General features: G+C 41.3%; 1 protein-coding gene across 10 annotated transcripts in view; it reads right to left on the bottom strand.

The window, feature by feature from the left end:
- PITPNM3 (PITPNM family member 3) overlaps nucleotides 1-22,188 on the bottom strand; it is a 357,499-nt gene that overhangs the window by 19,820 nt on the left and 315,491 nt on the right. For all 10 annotated transcript variants that reach the window (XM_039507588.1, XM_039507587.1, XM_039507586.1 and 7 more), the window contains 3 exons: nucleotides 15,729-15,899; nucleotides 5,375-5,569; nucleotides 4,241-4,389 (listed from right to left, as the gene is read on the bottom strand). In XM_039507588.1, the coding sequence (XP_039363522.1) occupies nucleotides 4,241-4,389; nucleotides 5,375-5,569; nucleotides 15,729-15,899 (515 nt within the window). The remainder of the gene's footprint in view (nucleotides 1-4,240; nucleotides 4,390-5,374; nucleotides 5,570-15,728; nucleotides 15,900-22,188) is intronic.

The following is a 22,188-nucleotide window of genomic DNA, read 5'->3' as shown; positions in this document are numbered from 1 at the left end:
TATCTTAACTTGCAAAAAATCTTATGGGGAAAACGAACAGGAAAATCAAATTTGCTAATGGAAAGATAAGTACATTGCTAAAGCAAAGTACAAGCAGCCCTGGGTAGCCCATGACTGGCTTTACTCTATACGAGTGACTGTCTAACAGGTATAGAGGACTCCGTGGTTTTAGTTTAGACAGGGTATTTATTCACTAGCACAAATCCCATTCACCATGGGCATTGCTCAGTCAAAGACAATTTGGCCCTACAGAATGTTCATTAACCTGAATCTGTATAGAGGCAGAGTGAACAAGTTGTACCTGTATTACCTAGTCACTTGTACAGTGCTGTAAATCTACATGGTACTTCAGAGACATGGTCCCTGCCCCTGAAAAGCTTATAATCAAATTACACAAGAAAAATCACATACACGGGTCAAGATACAGCGCAACAGCTCAGCTGCACGCTGGGGGTCGGGGGACATTTTGAGGAGGAGAAGGTAGGAAGGATTGCTTGGAGAGAAGTAGGAATAGGGAGGGATTTGAAAGAGGAAAGGAGAGGGTGCTTGATAGAAGAGGGAAGAGCAAGCCATGATAAAAAGGCATAAAGTCCAAAGCTGGAGAAGGAGATGGAGGGAGCAGTAAGACACAAGCACTGGAAATGAGAACAAATTGTGTGTATGTGTCTGCGTCTGCAGAGTTGAAAATCAGGGACCTGAATTCTATTACTTGAAGAATTATTTTCTAAAAATAAAATTCTGAATGTGACCACTTCTCCTCTGCTTTAAGGAGAGCAGCAAATCTATTATTCCTTTCAATGGAGATTTGTTTTGTTTAATGGGTAAATTCTGCTTTTAACTGACTGTGATGATACTGTTTCTAGCAAAGTTTACTTCAACTGGCCTTGAGAATTCCACTGTGGAGAGAGCCTCTGGCCATTTATTGCCAAGTTTGTGCTGAAATCTTCAGAAAGACATCTGCATAACCTCCTAAATCTGTCTACCGTAGGTATTTCTAAGGGGCCCATTACCTTAATCTCTAATGGGGAAGTTATGAACACTGGCTCTAAGCCCCTGATTTTAAGCGCAAAGGGTGATGGATGACATGCTTGTATGAACTTTGCCCAAAAAGTACAAGTTACACTGAAGTTTGCAGTATCTGATAGATTGTTTTGCTAGAAACAGACAGTGTATATGCATGTACCTACACACACCCAAATCCACAATGTGCACAAGCTTGCCTTGCATAATTTTCAAACTACTCAGACATTCTGGGAATCAAATTAAATTTTTAAATTCCTATCTCCTAGAACTGGAAGGGACCTTGAAAGGTCATCAAGTCCAGCCCCCTGGACTCTGAATCAGACCTTGAATAGCAGTGGGTTCGTATTTCATTAATGGAGCAGGGGGGAAGGGAGGCAGAGTGAAAAATAAATAGAGACACTACTAGGAACGTGGGGGAAGGTAAAAGAGGCGGCAGAAAAAATTGAGTACTGAAAAACAAATAGCATATACAGGATGTCTACCTCTGGCAGCTTAGCTTTGGATTGGAAGTTTTCTTCTATTCATAGTGCATAACACCAGCTAAAAGAAGATAGGCTTGTGGAAAGAAACTGAATCAGCATGCGTGGGGGAGGGGAACATTTGACCTGGGGGAGGAAGGTTTACAAACCCCAGAATTAGAGGGTCTTCAGAAGTTGAACTCTGAGGTTTTTCGATCTCAAATCGTAACGGCTATGCGGGATGTATAGAAAGAGTAAATGATAAGGGCAAACACAAGAAACACTTCCCTCCTCTGTTCAGAGATGGTAAGTGTGTGAAAGTCTTTCCATTGACTTCAAGATTGAGATTGGCTTTAGACCGAGTCCCAGATGTATCTCTATTACAGCTGTCCTCTGTCCTGGAATAAGGAACATGATAATGACATGTTTAAAGGTCATTGGTTTCTTATGAAAATGCACAGGATTCTGTTCAAACGAAATGGCATGAAGTTACTAAATCAGTGTAAGCTGTAGATATTTTTAGGTTCCTTCTTGCTAGGCAAATGATAGGCTGATGGGGACACTTCCTACTCACTTGATTAACTCGAGGGATAAGGACTGCACTCAACAAAATGCAAGGACCCATTGAAAAAAGGTGACTGTTGAAGAAGAAAAAAACTCTTTCCAGATCTTGGCACCAGTGTCCAAGCTAAAAGGTCCCCCTCAGTTCTGATAAAACCAGAGTTAATGAAAACAAGTATACATTGATACTGTACAGGGGCAGGAATATATAGGCTTTGATTCAGAATCAGCTGGTAAGCTACTGCACCAACTGGAGGCAGATGACTCCTCTGAGAACTTGCATAAGAATTTAGCAATGGACTTTAGTGCTCCGTTGACGCAGTTTATTCATGTTATGAAGCTCTTTGGCTGGACAATAAAAGTCAAAGAGAGACATTAAAATCTCCAACTGTTTATGTGTAGTGTTTCTTTGGTAGCTTCTCTGGAGCCAGTGGATCTCTTGCAAGTTTTGCGTGTACCTTTTTCTACCTAGGTGTTTTTAGATCTGTGTGGGAACTGGAATTCCTGTTCCAAGGAAAAATGCACATTTCCAAAAAAGGTTTGGTTACAAATCTGAACGAAAAGTTGGAAATGTGCAATTTTCCATGCAATAGAAGTGGGGTTTTTTTGTTTGTTTTATAAATAAACCTTATTTCAGAAAAACCAAATGGAAGTTTTCAACATGTCTGGCTGGGCAGCTGGGGATCCAGAGAGCTGAGCAGGTAGGCCAGCCAGGCAGTTGGGGAGCTGGGCAATGCAGCGAGCCAGATGGGCTGGCAGCAAACCAGACAGGCAGATTCTGAGGAACGTCGACAGATCCCAGTTGTCGGCGGGCGGGATCGAACCTGGGACCTCTGGAGCTATATGCAAGAGCCTCTACTGCATGAGCTAAAAGCTAAGGCTGTAGAGCAAACTCATGAATCTCTCTAAGTGGTATTGGTGCCACTAGAAGGGACAGAACACCCCAGCCAGAAGGTATGGGTGTTACATCTGCATCAGCTGAATCGACACATCCCCAGGGAAAATTTTGGTTCCATCAAATCGGCATTTTCCCGATGCTGTAACTCCTCCATCAGAAAAATTCCAACCAGCGCTTGTATTTATACTGTAATGATCACCCTGCAAAGAGCACCTACTCCTCATTTACACTCCTTAGAGAATCCCCTCCCAGGTAAACAGAAGTCAACTGACTCTTGATAAACAAAGGTAAAACACACACATACTAATCATGGGGTCAGACTAACATCTTGGTCACTCGGAGCCTATTTGATCAGGAGTCAAAGGTCAGACTCCTCCATGCCCTCCGTATAAACACAGTATCCAATTAGACCAACCTATTATTTCATCCAAAGTACATCAGTGCTGCCTGGTATCAACAGCACAAAGAGTAGCGATTTCAGTGCCATATTGACGATGCAGACACATCTGATCCAAAAATACAACCTTGATTAAAGCCCAGTAACTTGCACATTAAATTACTATTTGTATCCTTTGTGCCTATTTTTAGATGCCAGCTTATGACAATTCATCTCTTCTTCATTTAATATAGTGCTTTTCATCTTCAAAGAGATTTGTAGATAACTATTCAGCTCTCACTGCTGCTTGTTTTGTACGATCTCCCCTCCCCACCTTTTGGCTGGTACCCTAGGGAAGCCAAGCAGAAATACCAAGTCTCGCTACTTGCATCATATAGTATTTTTTTTTTTTTTCTTGAGACAACAGAAGAAGAGTTTAATGGGATGTGTTCCTAACGATCCCTAGAGGATGGTGGTTAGACTAGTCCCTCCCCACCTTGGGACAGGAAGCAGGAGGCAAATACCTTCCCAAAGATCAAGGAGGACATGACAAAACAGACTGCAACCCACATCTTACTTCCAGGCCTGTGCTCTAGCTACGAAAACATCCTTCTCTTATAGTATGTAACGAGCATACCTCACCTGGACACTAAAGAGGTGACCTCTACCTGAGTCGACAGCAAAATTGAAAACAAAACAGAACAAATGTGAGATGCCACTGGGAACAGTGGCAGAGCAGGGACTGGAAAGCAGATGTTCCTGACTCCCGGTCACGTGCCTAGACAATGCCTGTTTCTCGGAAAGGATGAATAACTTTTCACCAAACTAAGGTTGCTGTATAGCTTAACATTCAAAGGGGTCTGATACAAATTATTACTGAGTCAAACTGAGTTTTCCTTTAGACAGACATCAAGATAAAATTACCTGTCTTAAAATGAATGCCACTACGTCAGTTGATTCCCAGTAGCTGGCGTGGAAGAGATGGGGCAGGGCCACTGTTGGGAATGCTGTTAAAACATCTGGGCAGTACAGGGCGTAATCTATTCTCTTTGTTCCCCACCATTTGGCAGTAACTGCAAAACAACAAACAAGCAATATGGCACCACATTTCTAACAGACACCCTATTAATCTCTAGCTTTTTGATTTAGGCAACTTGGTTAAAAAGATTCTCCCAAAATTTAGGTTCCTGTAAAAGACATTATAAAGCTTAATATTAATTGTAATGTTTTCATTAATCAAAAACAGTCTATCATTTGGTTTCAAACAGTTGCTCAAGTGTTTTCAGTGCAAATTGTACTATTAGTTGCATGCTGCTTGGGGCAGGGAGCATATTCACAGCTCCCAGCATGATGGGGGCTTGATTCTAACTGAGGGCTTTGCATGCTGCCATCAGATAAATGATAGGTTATAATGTCTTAACACCATATACAATGAAACTGACTAGTTTTATTTTGTCACTTTATATTAAGAATTCACTCACAAACAGCTCTTAAAGGGTTAATCATCTCTGAATAATAGATGTTCTCAAAAAGGGTAAATTCATCAATTATAGATTAGTATTGTCCAGCAGGCCAATAGGTTGCTTATAACTATAGCACTTTAAGACACAGGACTTTTGTACATTCTTTGTAAATACACAAATCTGCATCAAAGAAATACCTGACTATCACCAAATTCGCCTCCCAAATGGGAGGCTCACAGGGACCCAAACTTTGACTAATTGCTTGGGTCAAAAAAGGGGCAACAGTATCCAGGATTGGAACATGCTTATAACACCTATTAAAATTTACTCCTAATAAATTACTTTAAAAATACCCGTAATAAAACGCATGACCTCAATTTAATTACCTTGTCTGAGCAAAATGCAAAAAACCCCAACTACATAAATGGAGGACATTAACCTGGGTTAATTAAAATTCTAGCTTTTTAGGCCTTAAAAGCACTACTAGTATTCCTGGAAATGGAAGATTCCCTTTTCAAAATAAACCTCCATAGGCCTGAGGCAGATGGAAGGATGGACACTGTATCAGAAATAACCACCACAAAGCCTCACTCACTGCTGGAGATGTTTGCTGATGGCAAGCTCTCTGTCGACCCGGAGGTTTCACTGTTCATGCTGACCAAGCTTGTCCTCCTTGTCTTTCCTTGTGACTGACTCAGCGTGTCTGGAGATTCTGGAGTCTCTGGAGAGGAGGGTGTGACCCTGGAGATGTTCTCAAGAAACAGGGCGCTCTGGTTGTGAAGAGTGTCAGCTGCATGTTTTAAACATGAAAATCAAAGAGAAGAACAACAATTTCACTGAGGTCAGTGGGAATTTGCCTGAATAAAGATTATGGGTGAGGTTCACTCTGGAGAGAGCAAGTACCAGCTAAGGAGCCTATATGAAGGAAGCTACCAACTCTCACTGAAATTCAGTGAGAATTGGCTGCCTTAGGCCTAGATTTTCAAAAGGGACTACATGATTTTGGATGCCTCAATTTCTGTGACCAGCTACATCTCAAACGGGCCTGATTTTCAGACAGTGGCTGCTTAGCTCTTAGAAAATCTGGCTCCTCTAAGGCAGGAGTTTCTCAACCTTATTTATTTATTTATTTTTCTTCTGAACCCTCCCATCCCCACCAACATGCTATAAAAATTCCATGGCCTACCTGTGCTACAACTGTTTTTCAGTAGATGACATTACTGGTATTAGAGGGTAGCAAGCAAAGCAATTGCCCAGGGCCCCATGCCACAGTGGGCCCCGCAAAGCTAAATTGCTCAGGCTTCAGCTTCAGCCCAAGGCAGCAGGGTTTGGGATTCGGCTTTTTGCCCTTGGCCTCACAGAGTTTAACGCCAGCCCTGCTCTCTGGTTTATTTTGCTGGACGTGCTGAAACCAGCTCACAGCCCCCCAGGGACCCCGGACCTCTGAGTGAGAACCATTTCTCTAAGGTATCTCAGACTGGGCATCCAAAAATCACTAATCAGATCTGAATATCTTGGCTTAACTCCCTTAGGCTCCTTTGCAAAACCTTGTCTAATTCCTTAAAATAAGACTTAAGTGGGTCATATGGTGCATAGGCCTCATGCTAGCCCATTCCACAGGGGTGAATTTCACCCCATTGGATGTGGCACACAATTAATCAATCAGTGCCAGTGCTACATGACACTTCAACAATGGTACATTATTATTATTATTTGCATTGCTATACATGATTTCCTGTAGTTCAGGAAGATAGGGACATTCTCACACTCAGTGGATTTTGGGTTTCCTTCCCCCCGTGTTTTCCACTCCAATTTTAGTTTTAAAGTTTATTAAATCACAAAGATGCCTTTTTCCAATGGAAAAATGAAACTCTTGTTATTAAATTAATGGAATCCCGATGGTCATTCATTGACTGTGAAAGATTCATGTGAGCATCTTTCTTCGAGATTGAATTTTCTGACTCATCTCATACGCTCCAACTTATTGCATTAACGTCCATTAGCTTTGCCCAAATACTGCCTGATTTTCCACCAAAAATAAATGATTGCAAATAAAAGGAAGTGTGACGGAAGTAAACAGGTTTAAGGAATCCTCTCTGGATGCAATAAAAGATCATGAGCAAGTGGTTTTACTGCTGACCTATTCCAACCGAGAAGTAGTTGAAATGACATTTTCAGCCTATACAGTAATAGTAAAATGTCTGATACTAAAATCGTTACCCTAGAATAAAAGAAGAAACAGGTTTCTTTCTACATATCTCACTACTTTAATTGCTCTGTTTGATTGCTGCATAGTCCGCATCCTAATAGTCCCAGTTGGGAAGCTAAATACGAAATAGCCAAAATATGGTGAAGTCTATTAGACGTCTGCCTCCCCGATTTGTACGTTTGCGCACACAGACAAGTTTTTGTGCTAATTATTACAGGGCTAAATACGGACAGCACAATAGGACTGCTTTGAAAATGATGAGATATGTTATCTTTCCAGGCCCTATTGATAAGTTTATGGAGGGGATGGTATGATGGGATAGCCTAATTTTGGCAATTAATTGATCTTTGACTACTAGCGGTAAATATGCCCAATGGCCTGTGATGGGACACTAGATGGGGTGGGATCTGAGTTACTACAGAGAATTCTTTCCTGGGTATCTGGCTGGTGAGTCTTACGCACATGCTCAGGGTTTAGCTGATCGCCATATTTGGGGTCGGGAAGGAATTTTCCTCCAGGGCAGATTGGCAGAGGCCCTTGGGGTTTTTCACCTTCCTCTGCAGCTTGGGGCACGGGTCACTTACTGGAGGATTCTCTGCACCTTGAAGTCTTTAAACCAAAAGTTGAGGAATTCAATAGCTTTGACATAGGTCAGGGGTTTGTTACAGGAGTGGGTGGGTGAGATTCTGTGGCCTGTGTCATGCAGGAGGTCAGACGAGAAGATCATAGTGGTCTCTTCTGACCTTAAAGTCTATGAGTCTATTGAAGTGAATGGGAGTTTCACCCTCAGATTATCTAGGCAGTACCAATTCATGGAAGAGCAAGGTGTAGGAGACTGACATTATTCCCGTGATGTTGATTTCTTTATTCCCCTGATACTATCAAACCAATTCTGTAACTGTGTGACAGTGATGCTTTAGAGAGTGGACTGTAGGCATGTCTGCAACATACAGAATTCTTGCTTCTTTGTGACTCTTGTAAAAGGACTGGCCAACTACCAATGGACAGTTTGCAGCACAGCTGAGCATGGTTAATGTGTATTTATTTAATATATAGACCAACATCCCTACCCCACAAATATGAAATATATAAAAAAAACAATTCTGATGGCGCATCTCCCCCATCCTTTGTATGCGGCTTGTCTTCTTAGATTGTAAGCTGTTTGGGGCAGATACCATTTCTCCATCTATGTGGACAGTGCTTAATATTGTGGGCATTACCAGAATACAAATAAGTAATAACAGTCATGCTTTAAATAAAAGACACATTTATAAGTAGCTTATAAAGACAAAATTTATTAAAACATCTACTAATCGTGTCAAGGATAGTTAAAGCCACAAGTCAATAGATTGCTTATCACAATGGCTTATAACCTTGTACACCATCTTCTAGTGATGTTCTTATAACCATCTATAACACATACTACCCAGGCCTGTAACATGTGCATAACATTTATCAGCCATTTATAAATGTGCCATTAATATAAAGTGTGACCAGTAACACTTTCTTTAAAGTGGCTTGTCCATCTTGAATACACATATGAAGGGCAGGCATCTTAAGGTGGTTACAGTACCAGCTACCAAGTGTTAAAGCACACCTGGTAACCAGTTGGATGGGATGTATGGTAAGGGAGGAACGCTGATCAAGAACAGACAAGGTGGGCAGAACCTGCCTTGTTTTTCGGTGGACATCACAAACCCCTAGTGATATTGGCAAGAGTAGAAAATGGGACTCAGACCAGAGAACAGAGCAATGGATGCAGAATGGTCTATTGCACTGGGTCTCAACCTATTTACCATTGCGGGCCGCATGTGTGTTACGTGGGCTGTATCCACACAATATATACACTATCTGTATGGCCCTGAGGCTGTCACATGGGCCACAGCTTTGTGCTGCTTGGGTCACAAATGGACCACAGGCTGCGGGTTGAGAACCACTGCAAAGGGAACTTGACAGGGATTCAGGAGATCCAAGTTCTGTGTCACCTTGGGTAAGCTACTTCTCCTCCCACTCTGTCTTGTCTATTCAGATTCTCTTTTACCACTTGTCTGTAGAGTGCCTAGCATGGTGGGACCCAGATCTCATTGTCGTAGAAATAATACTAATGTGCTGGGTTTGCCTTCCCACATCCAGGTGTCACCAGCTTCCATTGTACTGAACACCACAACTATTTCATCACATTCACACAGAGGAGAATGCAATGGGCCTGCCCACGCAGTCATGATAAGCCCCAGTTTTTAAAGGGCATAATAGAACTTCCCCGTAAAAAATGCATCTGAAGCTTAAATTTTCTGTACATTATTGGAACTGATAATACTTGAAAGAAACACAGCATAATGGGTTTCCTGTGAACACACACTGAAACTATTTGAGAGATTCTGGCTTATTTTCATTTCAGCCCAAACATCTCAACCGGAAGAGACAGCAACCGAACCCCATTACAACTGAGCCAGGGAAAGCAATTAAAGTCTAGCACCAAATAACGGGAGATGAGGTTTGGAGAGAATATGCTGAATTGTAGTTTCCATGGGAACATACAGTGTTTTGAGTTTCCTCGCACCACACTGAAAACCTTCTTACAAAAGAATCCTGCTAAAGCAGAAGGGCAGGACCAGGCCCGGCTTTAAGCCGATTCCCTGGAATCAGGCCCCGTGCCTAAGAGGGCCCCGTGCCTTAGGTGTCTTTTTAATTTTTTTTGTTTTTAACTCACCCAGCGGCAGGGGTGTGTGTGTGTGTCGACTCTGGGTCTTTGGCAGCATTTCGGTGGTGGTGGGGGGGGTCGTCTGCTCCAAGGCTTCGGCGGCGGGGGGGGGGGAGGGGGAAGTCGTCCACTCCAGGGCTTCGTCAGCATTTCGGCGGCAAGGGGTCCTTCGGTGCCGCGGAAGACCCGGAGCGAGGGAAGGACCCTCCGCTGCCGAAGTGCCGCCGAAACCCCGGACCTCTGCAGGATATTTGAATCGGGCCTCGCCGTTCATAAAGCCGGCCCTGGGCAGGACAATCTGTGTGTGGTTAAGGGAAGGCTAGAGAATGTGAAAAGATGAAGAATAACTTTCTTGCTGTTACTGTCCCAGTAAGCCATCCTGGTGCACCGGATAGAAAGTGTGACTTCTAACAGAATGCCTCTATAAAAGGATCTCAGAAGAAAAGTACAAACATTACTTTATGCAGCGTAGCTGTATTGGTCCCAGGGCATTAGAGAAACAAGGTGGATGAGGTAAGAATTTCACCACTTAGGCACTATGTCCAACAAAGCTACTTTGTGGCTCTAGCCGTAGTCCTTTTAGGATAACAGTTGGGTTTCGATAGGGTTGGGTTAGGGTTACTAGGCTTGATCTACACACCTGCACTTGGGATGCAGTCCACTGGTAGAAGATATAGCAGACATTACACCGATTCTACATTTATTCTACCTTTTCATATATCATGTTTCCATACCATTGTCCCATACATTTCAAGTATCTCCATTTCTTTTCTTACTGAAATTGCCCTTGATAAATCAATAGCCTAACAAGGTAATCACATCTACATTAGCAACTGTATTGATACTTGCAGTCAAATGAGTAATCATCAGGAAAAGGAACAGTTCTCAAGGCTGGCCAAGCCCCAGTGACTGTCAAACATTCATCTGACAAAGGTCAGTCTTGATCACTATTAAACGCAAGGAGACAACTTTGCTTTACTGAAAGTCAACACGTTCTTTGTATGTTGCTTGTGAAACAATGGTGGCTCACCAGAATAATAATAGACAGTAGGAACAGATCAATGTGGGCAGAGATTTGATATGCATATAAGTGATGACATAAATTAACATTGTAAAATGGACCCTTTGAGTGGATTTAGAGATCTGAAAGTTTCAAGCTTAATCCTACACACAGTGCAGTGGGCATTAAGTCTTTTAGAGTCATTCAGTTAGCAAGTATTGGAAGGTAGCTATAGTAAACTCAGTTTTCACCATGTTCTCCAGGTTGATTTATCTACATCTTTCCTGTGAGTCACATCATGACGTTCTCTTTCGGGTGGTAGCCACTTCAATTGGGTTTCCAGATTCATTACCTTTTCACATAAAGGCACCAGTTAAGAATGCTAAGCCCACAGTTACAATAGAACCATTCTCATTTTTAACTATGTTCCAACTCTTCTGAAACAGAGGATCTGGAGAAGAGTCTCTTTTCTAATATGAAGGGTTATCAGGAAAGGAAGTTTTGGAAAGCAGTATAAACATCAGGAAATGCATGGGATTAGGCCTCTCCATAAGGGCCATGAAACCTTCCAGTTTTAAGACTTGCACTTTACATAAAGGATATTGCAAGTTGGTCTGCCACAGGAAGGAAAAATCCATGTAATCAACAGAATGAATCCCATATTCATATAGCACCTTTCATTCCAAAAGATGATCCCAAAGCACTTTCATTTTGTTTAAATTAAATGAGAGGATTTCATCCTTCATTTAAATACAGCTCAAGTTGTTGCCATGTTTTACCCCAAAGTAAGTCTACATAGATTTAAAGCCAGGAGGTGAAGTTGGAGTTTCCAGTTATTCTGGGATTAATGCAAAAAGTTCCATGGAATCTGTTATAATCACAAGAGTTCAGAGACTCTGTTTTACAACTCATGCAACAGACAGCACCTCGAGCTGCACGCTGGCCTTGTAAGAACGTTCTGGGAAGTGGGTTCAGCGTGATCCCAGAAAGAAGATCTGCTACTACTAAATCAGCAACACCACACTGTGCAGCACCGGCAAGGTCTCCCCTTCAAGCATTCACTATCTGAATCTGCTTAGCTTGAAAGATCAAATGGGACCACCATGAAAGACAGCAAGGCTGCACTAATTCAGTATCCTGTGTCTTTGCTACCAGTCCTATGGAAGTATTCTATGGGCCAGATATTTAAAGGGATCTTGACATGGTCTCCTTTTTTGGAAGGCACGAGTCCTGCCATTTTGATGTCTACATACCTGATTTGCTAGGACATTTATGTAGAAAGGTGTCTAAATGATAGCATTTCCAGACACTACTCAGTGTTGGTGCAGAAAGATGCCTGTAAAAAGGAATCTGCATTGAGAATCCAGCCCTCTATATTAGCCTGGGAATAAGTACTTTGGAGTTAGCACCTACAGGCTGTAGCTATATTAGACAAATCCAGAGCAGCTTCCAGGATATTAATAGAGATGAAGAGATAAATAAGAAATAAAAATGAAGAGAGATGCACCTTTGAACAGGGAACTGGATGGGTGAGACAATATTAAACAGTAATTCAAACTATTTGGAGTTTTCTGCACTAAGTAGTGAAATAAAGCCAACTGTTCACAGTGGGGAAGTGTCTGCAGCTGAAACTATATTCACTGAAAAGCCTCTCAGTCAGGCTGCTGCATAATTCATAATCTTGCCCATTGAGCATAGGAATGCTTTACAAATCTTAGCTCAGATTTGTGTTATGTTTTATACTGGAGGGAGACAACAGTTGGATAACACAGACTGCCAAAAACCCAAACAAACACATCTCACATATCCGAGGAGGCACATCCAACAGACTTTAAAAAATTTCGGAGGCACACAAAGAATGATCTGGAAAAAGGAGTAAACAGTGAGATGGCAAAATTTACAGATGATACAAAACTACTCAAGATAGTTAAGTCCAGGCAGACTGCGAAGAGCTACAAAAGGATCTTTCGTAACTGGGCAACAAAATGGCAGATTAAATTCAGTGTTGATAAATGCAGAGTAATGCACATTGGAAAACATAATCCCAATTATACCTATAAAATGATGGGGTCTAAACGATGTTACCACTCAAGAAAGATCTTGAAGTCATTGTGGATAGTTTTCTGAAAACATCCGCTCAATGTGCAGCGGCGGCCAAAAAAGTGAACAGAATGTTAGGAACCATTAGGAAAGGGATAGATAATAAGACAGAAAATATCATATTGCCTCTATATAAATCCATGGTACACCCACATCTTGAATATTGTCTGCAGATGTGGTCGCCCATCTCAAAAAAGGTATATTGGACTTGGAAAAGGTTCAGAAAAGAGCAACAAAAATTATTAGGGGTATGGAACGGCTGCCGTATGAGAAGAGAGCAATAAAACTGGGACTTTTCAGCTTGGAAAAGAATCAACTAAGGGAGGATATGGATAGAGGTCTATAAAATCATGACTGGTGTGGAGAAAGTAAATAAGTTTGTGTTAGGAGTTTTAAATCACACTTCAACTAGGGGTCACCAAATGAAATGAATAGGCAGCAGGTTTAAAACAAACAAAAGGAAGTATTTTTTCACACAACGCACGCTATACCTGTGGAATTCCTTGCCAGAGGCTGTTGTGAAGGCCAAGACTATAACAGGGTTCAAAAAAGAACTAGATAAATTCATGGAGGATAGGTCCATCAATGGCTATTAGCCAGGATGGGCAGGGATGGTGTCCCTAGCCTCTGTTTGCCAGAAGTTGGGAATGGGCGACAGGTTATGGATCACTTCATGATTACCTGTTCTGTTCATTCCCTCTGGGACACCTGGCATTGGCCACTGTCAGAAGACAGGATACTGGGCTAGATGGACCTTTGGTCTGACCCAGTATGGCCGTTCTTATATTCTTAGAGAAGCATGATGGGATATATGATTTCATGCCATTCATGTTCCCTAGCTTTGGGATTGCCAATGATTGTCTAAGTACAGAGCAGAACTATGGCAAGATGATCTGCTATAGAGAAATTAATTTCTACATGCAAAGTATTTGGGAATCTGCTTTTCATTTAAAACACTTTGACCAGCTCTATACCTGACCTTTGCTCCCTTATTTCCACCAGACCCACTCAACATAGTTAGGGGGTTGAACAAAAATACACAATAGCATCATGGTGGATGGATCTCAATTATTACTCATGTTCAAAGTGGTAAAACTATTCCATTTGGTTTGTTATAATTCCTTTATCCCTGAATACACTTATGTAGGCATCATTTAACTGTAATGAAAATGTGGCCCAGTTTAACCTTGTTGGGAAAAGAAATCTATAATTTCAAATGAAAAAACCCTGTCGTGATTTAACTGAGTTTCTCCATGAAATTATTGAAAGTTGACATTAAGCTGTTTGTCAAAGCTACACATTAAGTAACGTTAGGAGAATCAGTATTTTAGCTACTATAAAAAGGCTGACATTAAATCTAGTAACACTTGACTGATACTAGATTAAAGCATTAACCTCTGTGTTATCCATTTAAGTCATTGTGTTTGTTAAATAACCAGTAATGGATAAATGGTAGTGCCCTGCATTAGTACTGTTATTTTGGGTTAATAGATGGAACTCAGTTCATCTGAAGTTTTGTTAAACATATGATTGTTTTCATTGTGAAATGGCATAACTTCAGATTTGCTGTAGCTTCTTAAACATGAAGTTAATCGGCATCAAATATACCACAGCTTATTTATACCTTGGACCCAGCACATGGTTTAGCAAACAAGACTGATGTTGGATTTATAGCTATGTTATTGAATGAGGAAAACAGTGTTGCACTGATTTGTGTTCTCATGAATTCAACAGATACAAAACTGTGCCATTTCACTCCATTACCTTCCAAGCTCTGAGTCGCAAATGGCTTTTGAAATATCTTGCTTAGGATTGAATTTATGTCTGGGATTTGTAACAAAAAAAAAGGAGAATAAATTGTAGGCGATTAATAGAGTTTTTGCACCATTTTATCAGTTAGAATGCTTCATCTCCGTGTGACTTTTTCCAACCTTATTTTCCATATGAAATTTTCACAAAAAGTCAAATATGGCACAATCCCTCCTCTCCACTTTTATTTTCCTCTGGATTCAGACATACAAACAGGAGATGCATTCTATCCACCCTGGCTAGATCATGGCAAGCTATCTAGGAAAAGAGCAATTGCACAAATTTACACTTTGTCTATTTTCCATCTAATTTTTTTTTATTTAAAGAACAATCTCTTAGGAGGTATGTGGGATGAGTCAGTTACAAATAATATAGCACAATGACATTTGAAATACCCATGTACACTTAGGTAAGTGTTTACTGGTAATGTACTTAACTAGGTTTCTGTTGTACCTACGTAGGATTAGTGTTTTTAAAAAGGATTTTGCTCCATTTTCAGCAGCCAACCTAACTATTTTATAAAACTGGCTTTGGAGGACTCTTTCATAGTAAACAAGGCATTGTTCACATGCTGTAAGTGAACACACCGCATTCCTCCTACGATGAACCTGGATCTCTGTTGTATTTACGGAAGCTATTAGAGTTAGAGAGAGGGTCTGGTCAAAAACGTTCAGTCCAAATATTTTCCCTGATGCAAAACTGGGTTTTTAACAAAAAGAAACAAAATGGTTTTGTCTGCTGTACTCAAAAATGGATTTTTCATCAAAACCCCAAAAATGTTTAGTTTTAATTTTTTTTTTACAATTTCTTTTTTGTCAGCACTTTCCACACTATTAGAAATACTGAAGTAGGCAGACACCTAAGTTGCAGTAAGAGTACATGAAAGAAAGGGCTATGAAGTGGCACAAAGAGCGCAGGAAAGCATACCTTTAGGAGCCCTGTGTCTTTCATTGCATCCCTTTGGGCTTATAACTACAGAGTAAAGCAATACCCCTCCTGCCCTAAAGTTATCTGACTATCAGTATGCTGGTTGTATCTGTATCTAAAATCCTCTTGAACAGGGTAGATGAAGAGCTCAAGAGACTAATGGGGTAGGAGCAGTGAAATCCAATATGAAATCTTTATCATACCTAACTGGTGTGATCTTCCATCTCCCAGTGGAAATCTCTGGTACCTTGGGACGTTAAATGGAGGCAAGAGGTGGAATTTTTTCTCCAACAATGGCTCAAGCCTGGAGGCAGAGGGATCAGCAGAGTGAAAGAAACTGTACACTTGGCTGCAAGCTGGACGGACCTGGCACACTGGAACGAGAAAGAGACAGAGATCAGCATTGCATCTTGAGGGGTTGCTCACATATCTTTCGAGAGGCCTAGCTGGGGATGTGATTAAATATACAGTCCCTTCAATTCTACAAACAAACAATAGCCCAAACTACACACACAGTCAAAAGGCAGGAGATTCTTCAACTAAATTGTTTCATACTCCTTTGGTGATGAAATGAGCTTTGCTGAAAGGTAATTTTGCAAAGGGATAACAGTCTGAGAAACAGGCAACCTGCTGAGGCTAAGGCCAGCCTTTGAAATCAATGGAAGCCAGAAAGTCAATAAAGTTTTAAAACCTTCTAAATATATTATCAAACATTTCACCTACAAAAAGCATGAGGCATCCTCTGCTTGGAATATTTAAAGGCAAAACTATTTGATGGGCGCATTAAATCGGGAGGATTGAAATGGAGATGAAAGCTGGAGTGGGTATGTGAAGCAAGGCAGCTTCAGAAGTCAATTTATTGAAGTTCATGCATAAAATGAAACTGCACACATTAAAACAGGAGAGCGTGGCTTGTAATATTTGCTAGAGAGAGGCAGCTACTGAGAAATTCAGACAGCAATTGTAAATGGATGTTTGAAAATCACCTGCTCGCTCAGCTAATGAGGCACTCTTTCAATTGGATGAACAGCACTGAGATAGAGACATCTCAAATGGGTGATCATAGACGGCTGCTGGGGTCTGTAAACCAGCAGGTGTAGTCACTTCCCATCTAACCAAACTGCGTTTGGATCACTGTGAACCTCTCCAGTGTTAGCAGATCAATCCATTATGGGCTAATTACGCTAATAGACTTAGTATATTACAGCAGCACAAATATGTTACAACAGTCAATTCATTAACTGTAGGAGTAAAGAACGGATTAAAGTACTTATAACAGATGTTTGGGAATATTATGCCAGCTCCCACTGAACTCCATGAACAGGATCAGTCCCTTAATGTTTTCCAAACTGCTGTGCAATATAATAATCTCTAAAATCTTTTCTGTTACAGTTTATTACTGTTCTCTTCCACTGATACTATAAAACTGATAACATGCATGGTGCTTTTCTTTAAGGCTCATTTGTTTGTGCAACATTATTCTTGAACATCATCCAAGTGCTGGTGTTGTAAACACCATGGAGGGGGGAAAAACAAATTGTTTTGGGGCACTCCATCACCCCATCATCTTTAATGTATTTATTGTCACAACCCTCCTGGGAGGTAGGGAAGTGCCATTATCTCCATTTGATAGATGGGGAACTGAAGCATAGAGGCAAAGGCCCAGATCCTCAAAGGTGTTCAGGCCCTTAACTCCCTCAGTGACTTTCCCTAGGTCACACAAGGAGTCTGTAGCGGATCAGGTACTTAAACGCAGGTCCCCAAATCCCAAGCTATCATCCTTATCACTAGACCATCCTTACCTCATCTCATATCAGTTTTAATAGTCACGATGAAAGATTCCCACATTTCCCACTTCCTTCTGAAAGGATTCCCAATGAAATAGGGCAGTGGTTCTCAACCATCTTTGAACTGTGACTCCATCTTACAGAAGAATATTGTTTGTGTATCTTCCCTCACCCTGCAGTCTGGGACACATCTTCCAGAAAGAGAATGGAATTAGGGTTGAGAATCCGGCCCCATGTTGCAGAAATAGTCTTTAGGCTGCTTTTACCCAGAGGGGAAAACCCATATGCCAGACTGATTGTTAACTTGAGAACGACTCTGAAGGAATCTGCTTACGCTCAATTACTCTCTGTTGCAGGGTTTTCTGATGGAGCTTGTCCTGAGGAGAGGGTTCCTAAGATAACAGGCTCAAATTAGAGAAGGAAATGAAAACAACACATAGGCTCACTATCATTCTCAAAAGTTTCATATGGTGACAGCTGACGTCTTCAGCCAGCCGCTGGATAAAATGTGACGTACGTTGGCTCAGGCACCGCACATTCCTCAGCCGCATGTGCTCTTTGGGAGAGGAATGAAAGAGTTAAGTTGGAAAACACTGAAGCTTGACAGGCTTTGTAGGCCTCCCCTGCTGATATTTGGGCTTTGAAAATCCATGCCATATAAGCTGCAAGTCTAATTGGCATTTAGGGCCAAATGATGGTACCAGTCAAGACAATGGCACCATGATCTGACTCTTAAAGAATCCCCATGGACAATCAATATGATGGTACTGCCCCAGCCAGACTGTAGCAATAGCTTGAGGTATTATTCACTTTATACAGGCAGGATGCTGTGCCAGGAACAGCAGGGCAGAATGTTCAGACATAGTCGGTAGCCTCCTCATCGGTTCTCCGGATAATGAGAAAATGAATGTTTAAGTGTTCTTATCAAGAACAGGCTGTTAAAAATAATCACTCATGAAGGTTTCAGTTCACGAATGTGTCTAAGCAAAAGCATGTCCGTTGCTAGGCATTTACCTCCCAGAGCTGGGTCCAAGTTCTGAAACTATGTCTAAACTGCACCAAGCACCTATCAACTGTACTTCCTAAGTTGGACCACATTCAACTTAAACCAGATTTCTGTCCAGTCAGGGCTAACCTGAATTAAACAGCCAAACCACATGTGATCTCAAATAAGCTATCAAATCATCATCTTTTCAGTTAGCCTCTATTTAGATAGGTGCAGTTGACTGCAGCCCTAAAAAGTAGGCACCTATTCAGCCTATGGCTTGTGCATGCAAGTCAGGTAGGTGGTCACCACCATATGGCTGCCTCTGCATTTGGAATTCACAGAAACGGGTAAGCATCTACTTTATAGGTGAATCCGTTGCATGGGCAGAAGCCAGCAGGCAACAACAATGGCCATTACTGAAAATGTTTCCCCAATCAGGCATCTCCAGGAGTGACTGTGTTGGGTGCAAGGAGTAGTAAGTAGTTCATGGATTCATTGACAAATTTCTAAAATACAGTGTAGGCTTTAAAGTTCACCCCTTTCTTTTAATGACCTCTCTAGTTCATCTGGAGGAAAACACCCTATTCTCCTGAGTTGTATGTCATGGAGATGCAGATCCTGTACTCTGGGACTATCCTTCCCTTAATGTCTGATCGAGTTCTGGCAAGCTGGGATCTCTTCCGTCACTGTGAATTGCATCATGTTCCACTGACTCACTCTGGAGGTGGCGAGACATTTGTTTCATTCAGGAGGTTTCTTGTCATTAAATTAAAAGCCTTCTTCGGGGTCTTCCAGCCAAACTTTGGCCCTTCCCTAGGCCCACTTTGTGACGTGTCTGGTTTATGACCTGTGTCTAACGCCATGTTTCCCAGGTATGGGAAGTCCAAAACCTGCGCTGATGTCCGCTGCATGTTTATTCCAGCAGGAAGTTCTTTTAGCATCAAACAACTGGGAGTGGGAGGAGATAAGAGTGTTTGCTAAAGACACTCTTTCCCCCTTCCCATTAGTACCTGAATATGGGCTGCTCATTAGCCTATCAGATGTTTTATGTATTATTCATTGCATATCATTTGCCTATATTACTAAAGTGTAACTGAATGTGTAACCTTATCTGATATGTTCTGGTTTTATTTCCTCTGTCCATTTTTTATGCGCCCTGTGTGAATGTTTGAGGGAGCATAACTGGATTGTAAGGACTAAATACTTACAGAATGGCTGCTGTGTTTCTATAATTGCCATTTTGGGGTCTTTTAAAAAAAATTGTAGTTCTTTGAACATTTTCAAAGTATGACAAGTTAAAACTCAGTGCAGAGCTTTCACTGTCCTTAAGAGATTGTCTGTAGTGCTCCAAGTAGACGATCCAGTAGAAAACTTTGCTAGTCCCTACTGAGTTTCTGGTCACTGACATTATTTTGGGAAGACCATGAGATGTATCCATTTCAGCAGTTCTATGGTTTGAGTTCCGAATACTTAATGAGGTAACTAGCTAAAGTAATTGGTCAGCTTTAGATGAAAAAAGTTACCCATAAAGCTCTGAGGCCACGGTCTGCATGCTCAGAAGAGCGTGAGTGCTAGAGAATATCAAACTTTGGGAAAGCTTTATGGACTAGAAAACCCTGAATGAGGAACATAGAAGGTGGAAGAGTATGAAATTGAGCTGTAAATGATTTGTGATTTAGAGGACGAGAACTGTGACTAGACAATTGGAAGAGCAAAGAAAGAACTAACTGCAGGAGAGGACATTAAAAATTGCTATGGAGTGTCAGGGGAATGTTGAATGGGGGAGGAAGGGGGAAATAGAAGACCCCTTGAAAAGATAGCAAAAATTGGAACCAAAGTTCACTTTTTAGCTAGATTCCTACTACCACAGAAGAAATATCAACATTCAAATCTATGAAGCCTGAGCACATGACAGATGTTATATATATTCTGTATGTAGACATTATACAGCATCCCATTACGCCATGCAGTCCTATTCTGCAGCAGGAAATATACAATGCATTGGGCAAATTTTCCTTTGCCCAGGGACTCAAAACTTTAAATCAAAAACGAAAGGACGTCTAGCCTTATATTTCTCATGTTTTCTGCTCTCTACCTCTCATCTGAATGAGAAGTGACTCTGACTCCACCACTTTACTAACTTCAGCCATATGCATGACAGGAGCCTTCTGGTCACACATTTTCCTTTTGGCAGCACAATGATTCAACTTTTTTTTCCCCCCTATGGAATTCTCCTAACAAGAACCTCCCTCTGAGGACTGACAACACTTCACGTTGCACGTAGACTCTGCTCGTGCTGGAAATGTCTTTGAAATACTGGCCAGAAAGGTTGCTCTCAGAAGGAGCTCCTTGCAGGATATTTGAGAGAGGATGGAAGAGAGAGCTAATTGGGAGAAATAATTTGTAATAGTTCAAACTACTGTCTGTTAATTTAGCAGCATGTTGCTACTCAGTATTCCAGAGTGCCTGAAGCGATGACGGTTGCACTGTTCCAGCATTGTACTCGGCCAGTGAGGAGAGAAGGACTGAAAGCAAGAGAGATTAGAAGACTATGGCCCTGATCCAGAAAAGCATCTAAGTACCTGGCGTAGCCCCACTGAAGACAATAGGACGACTCATGTGCTTCAAGTTAAGCAGCATCTTAAGTACATTGCTGGATAGGGCCTTAAAACCAATAAAAACTGGGGTATTGTAAGAGATTTGAAAGTACAAATATCAGATTGGTAGTAAACACACAAGTTGCAACAGAAAGATCGTTGTGGTTTCTATATTTTGCTACTGGCAACAGATAGGTAGGTAACAGAAAACAACTCCATTTCATGAAACATTCAGGTTTTGAAATTTTTCTTCATTCTGATGAAGAACAAAACCAAGACCTTTGGAAAACTGTTGTGAAAAAGAACACGAAAAGAGAAAGAGAGGGCAAGGCCCACCCCAGAGTAGCCAATAGCCAGATAGTCAAGGCACTGACCTGGAATGTAGCATATGCTCTCTCTCTCTCTCTCTAAATTCCATCTTTCACCTGAGAAACCTTCCCAATGACATTTTCATTTAAAATTGCACATTACTGCAAAACATTTCACGTTGGATAAAACTACATTTTTTTGATGGCAAAAGGTTTCATTGGAAACTTTTCGAGCAGCTGTAATGGACAGTCAAGTAGGAGCTTCTTATATTTATCACAGTCATCTGTCATAGGTTTAAACAAAACCAGAAATTAACCCTGAAGACCATCTAGCTATACATTCATCTACCACATGTTACTGCATGTTCTCACATTTGTCACCTGCCACAGAGCTCGGACACATTTTTTCGCACATCGCAGCATACAGGTGTTATGCTAACAGAACCTGACACAGCGTGAAGATTCAAAGGATATAACTTGTCTCCGGAGAATGGGGTGAGTCACCAGAAATAGTGTAAATAGCCAGGTGTGTATTAAAAACAATTTTTTTTTTACTTCACTGGGCATCAGGCCATCACTAAAGGGGAAAAAGAGGTTTGTGACTATCACAAATAAGACCCAGATTCATCCAAATGCAACCTGGAATAAGGGGTACAAATCACATGGAAGTCTCTTGCCCAAATTCAGAGGTGATTTTTTGGGGCACTTTTTTAGGGCCCGTTCCTACAATTACATTTATGTATATGCTTGTAGCAGTACGACATTGCAATGCATAGCCTGCAGCGGTATGAGTTACACAGGAGGGGTGAATGGGTCAGAAAACAGGTGTAAATGGTATAGAACCCTAACATGCCCCAGTTTATCATGACTGATGTACAAAATGAGTGCAGCTTACCTGCCAAGAAAACAAACACAGGTGTGTACAGTCCAGAAAGCAAATCGAGAGGAGATTAAACAAGGTGGCTACAATTTATATTTGCACC

The sequence above is a fragment of the Mauremys reevesii genome, linkage group 20 (assembly GCF_016161935.1).
Source record: "Mauremys reevesii isolate NIE-2019 linkage group 20, ASM1616193v1, whole genome shotgun sequence".
Classification (NCBI taxonomy): Eukaryota; Metazoa; Chordata; order Testudines; family Geoemydidae; genus Mauremys; species Mauremys reevesii.
The sequence above is the reverse complement of the archived record's forward strand: the minus strand, read 5'-3'. Positions and strand labels throughout refer to the sequence as shown.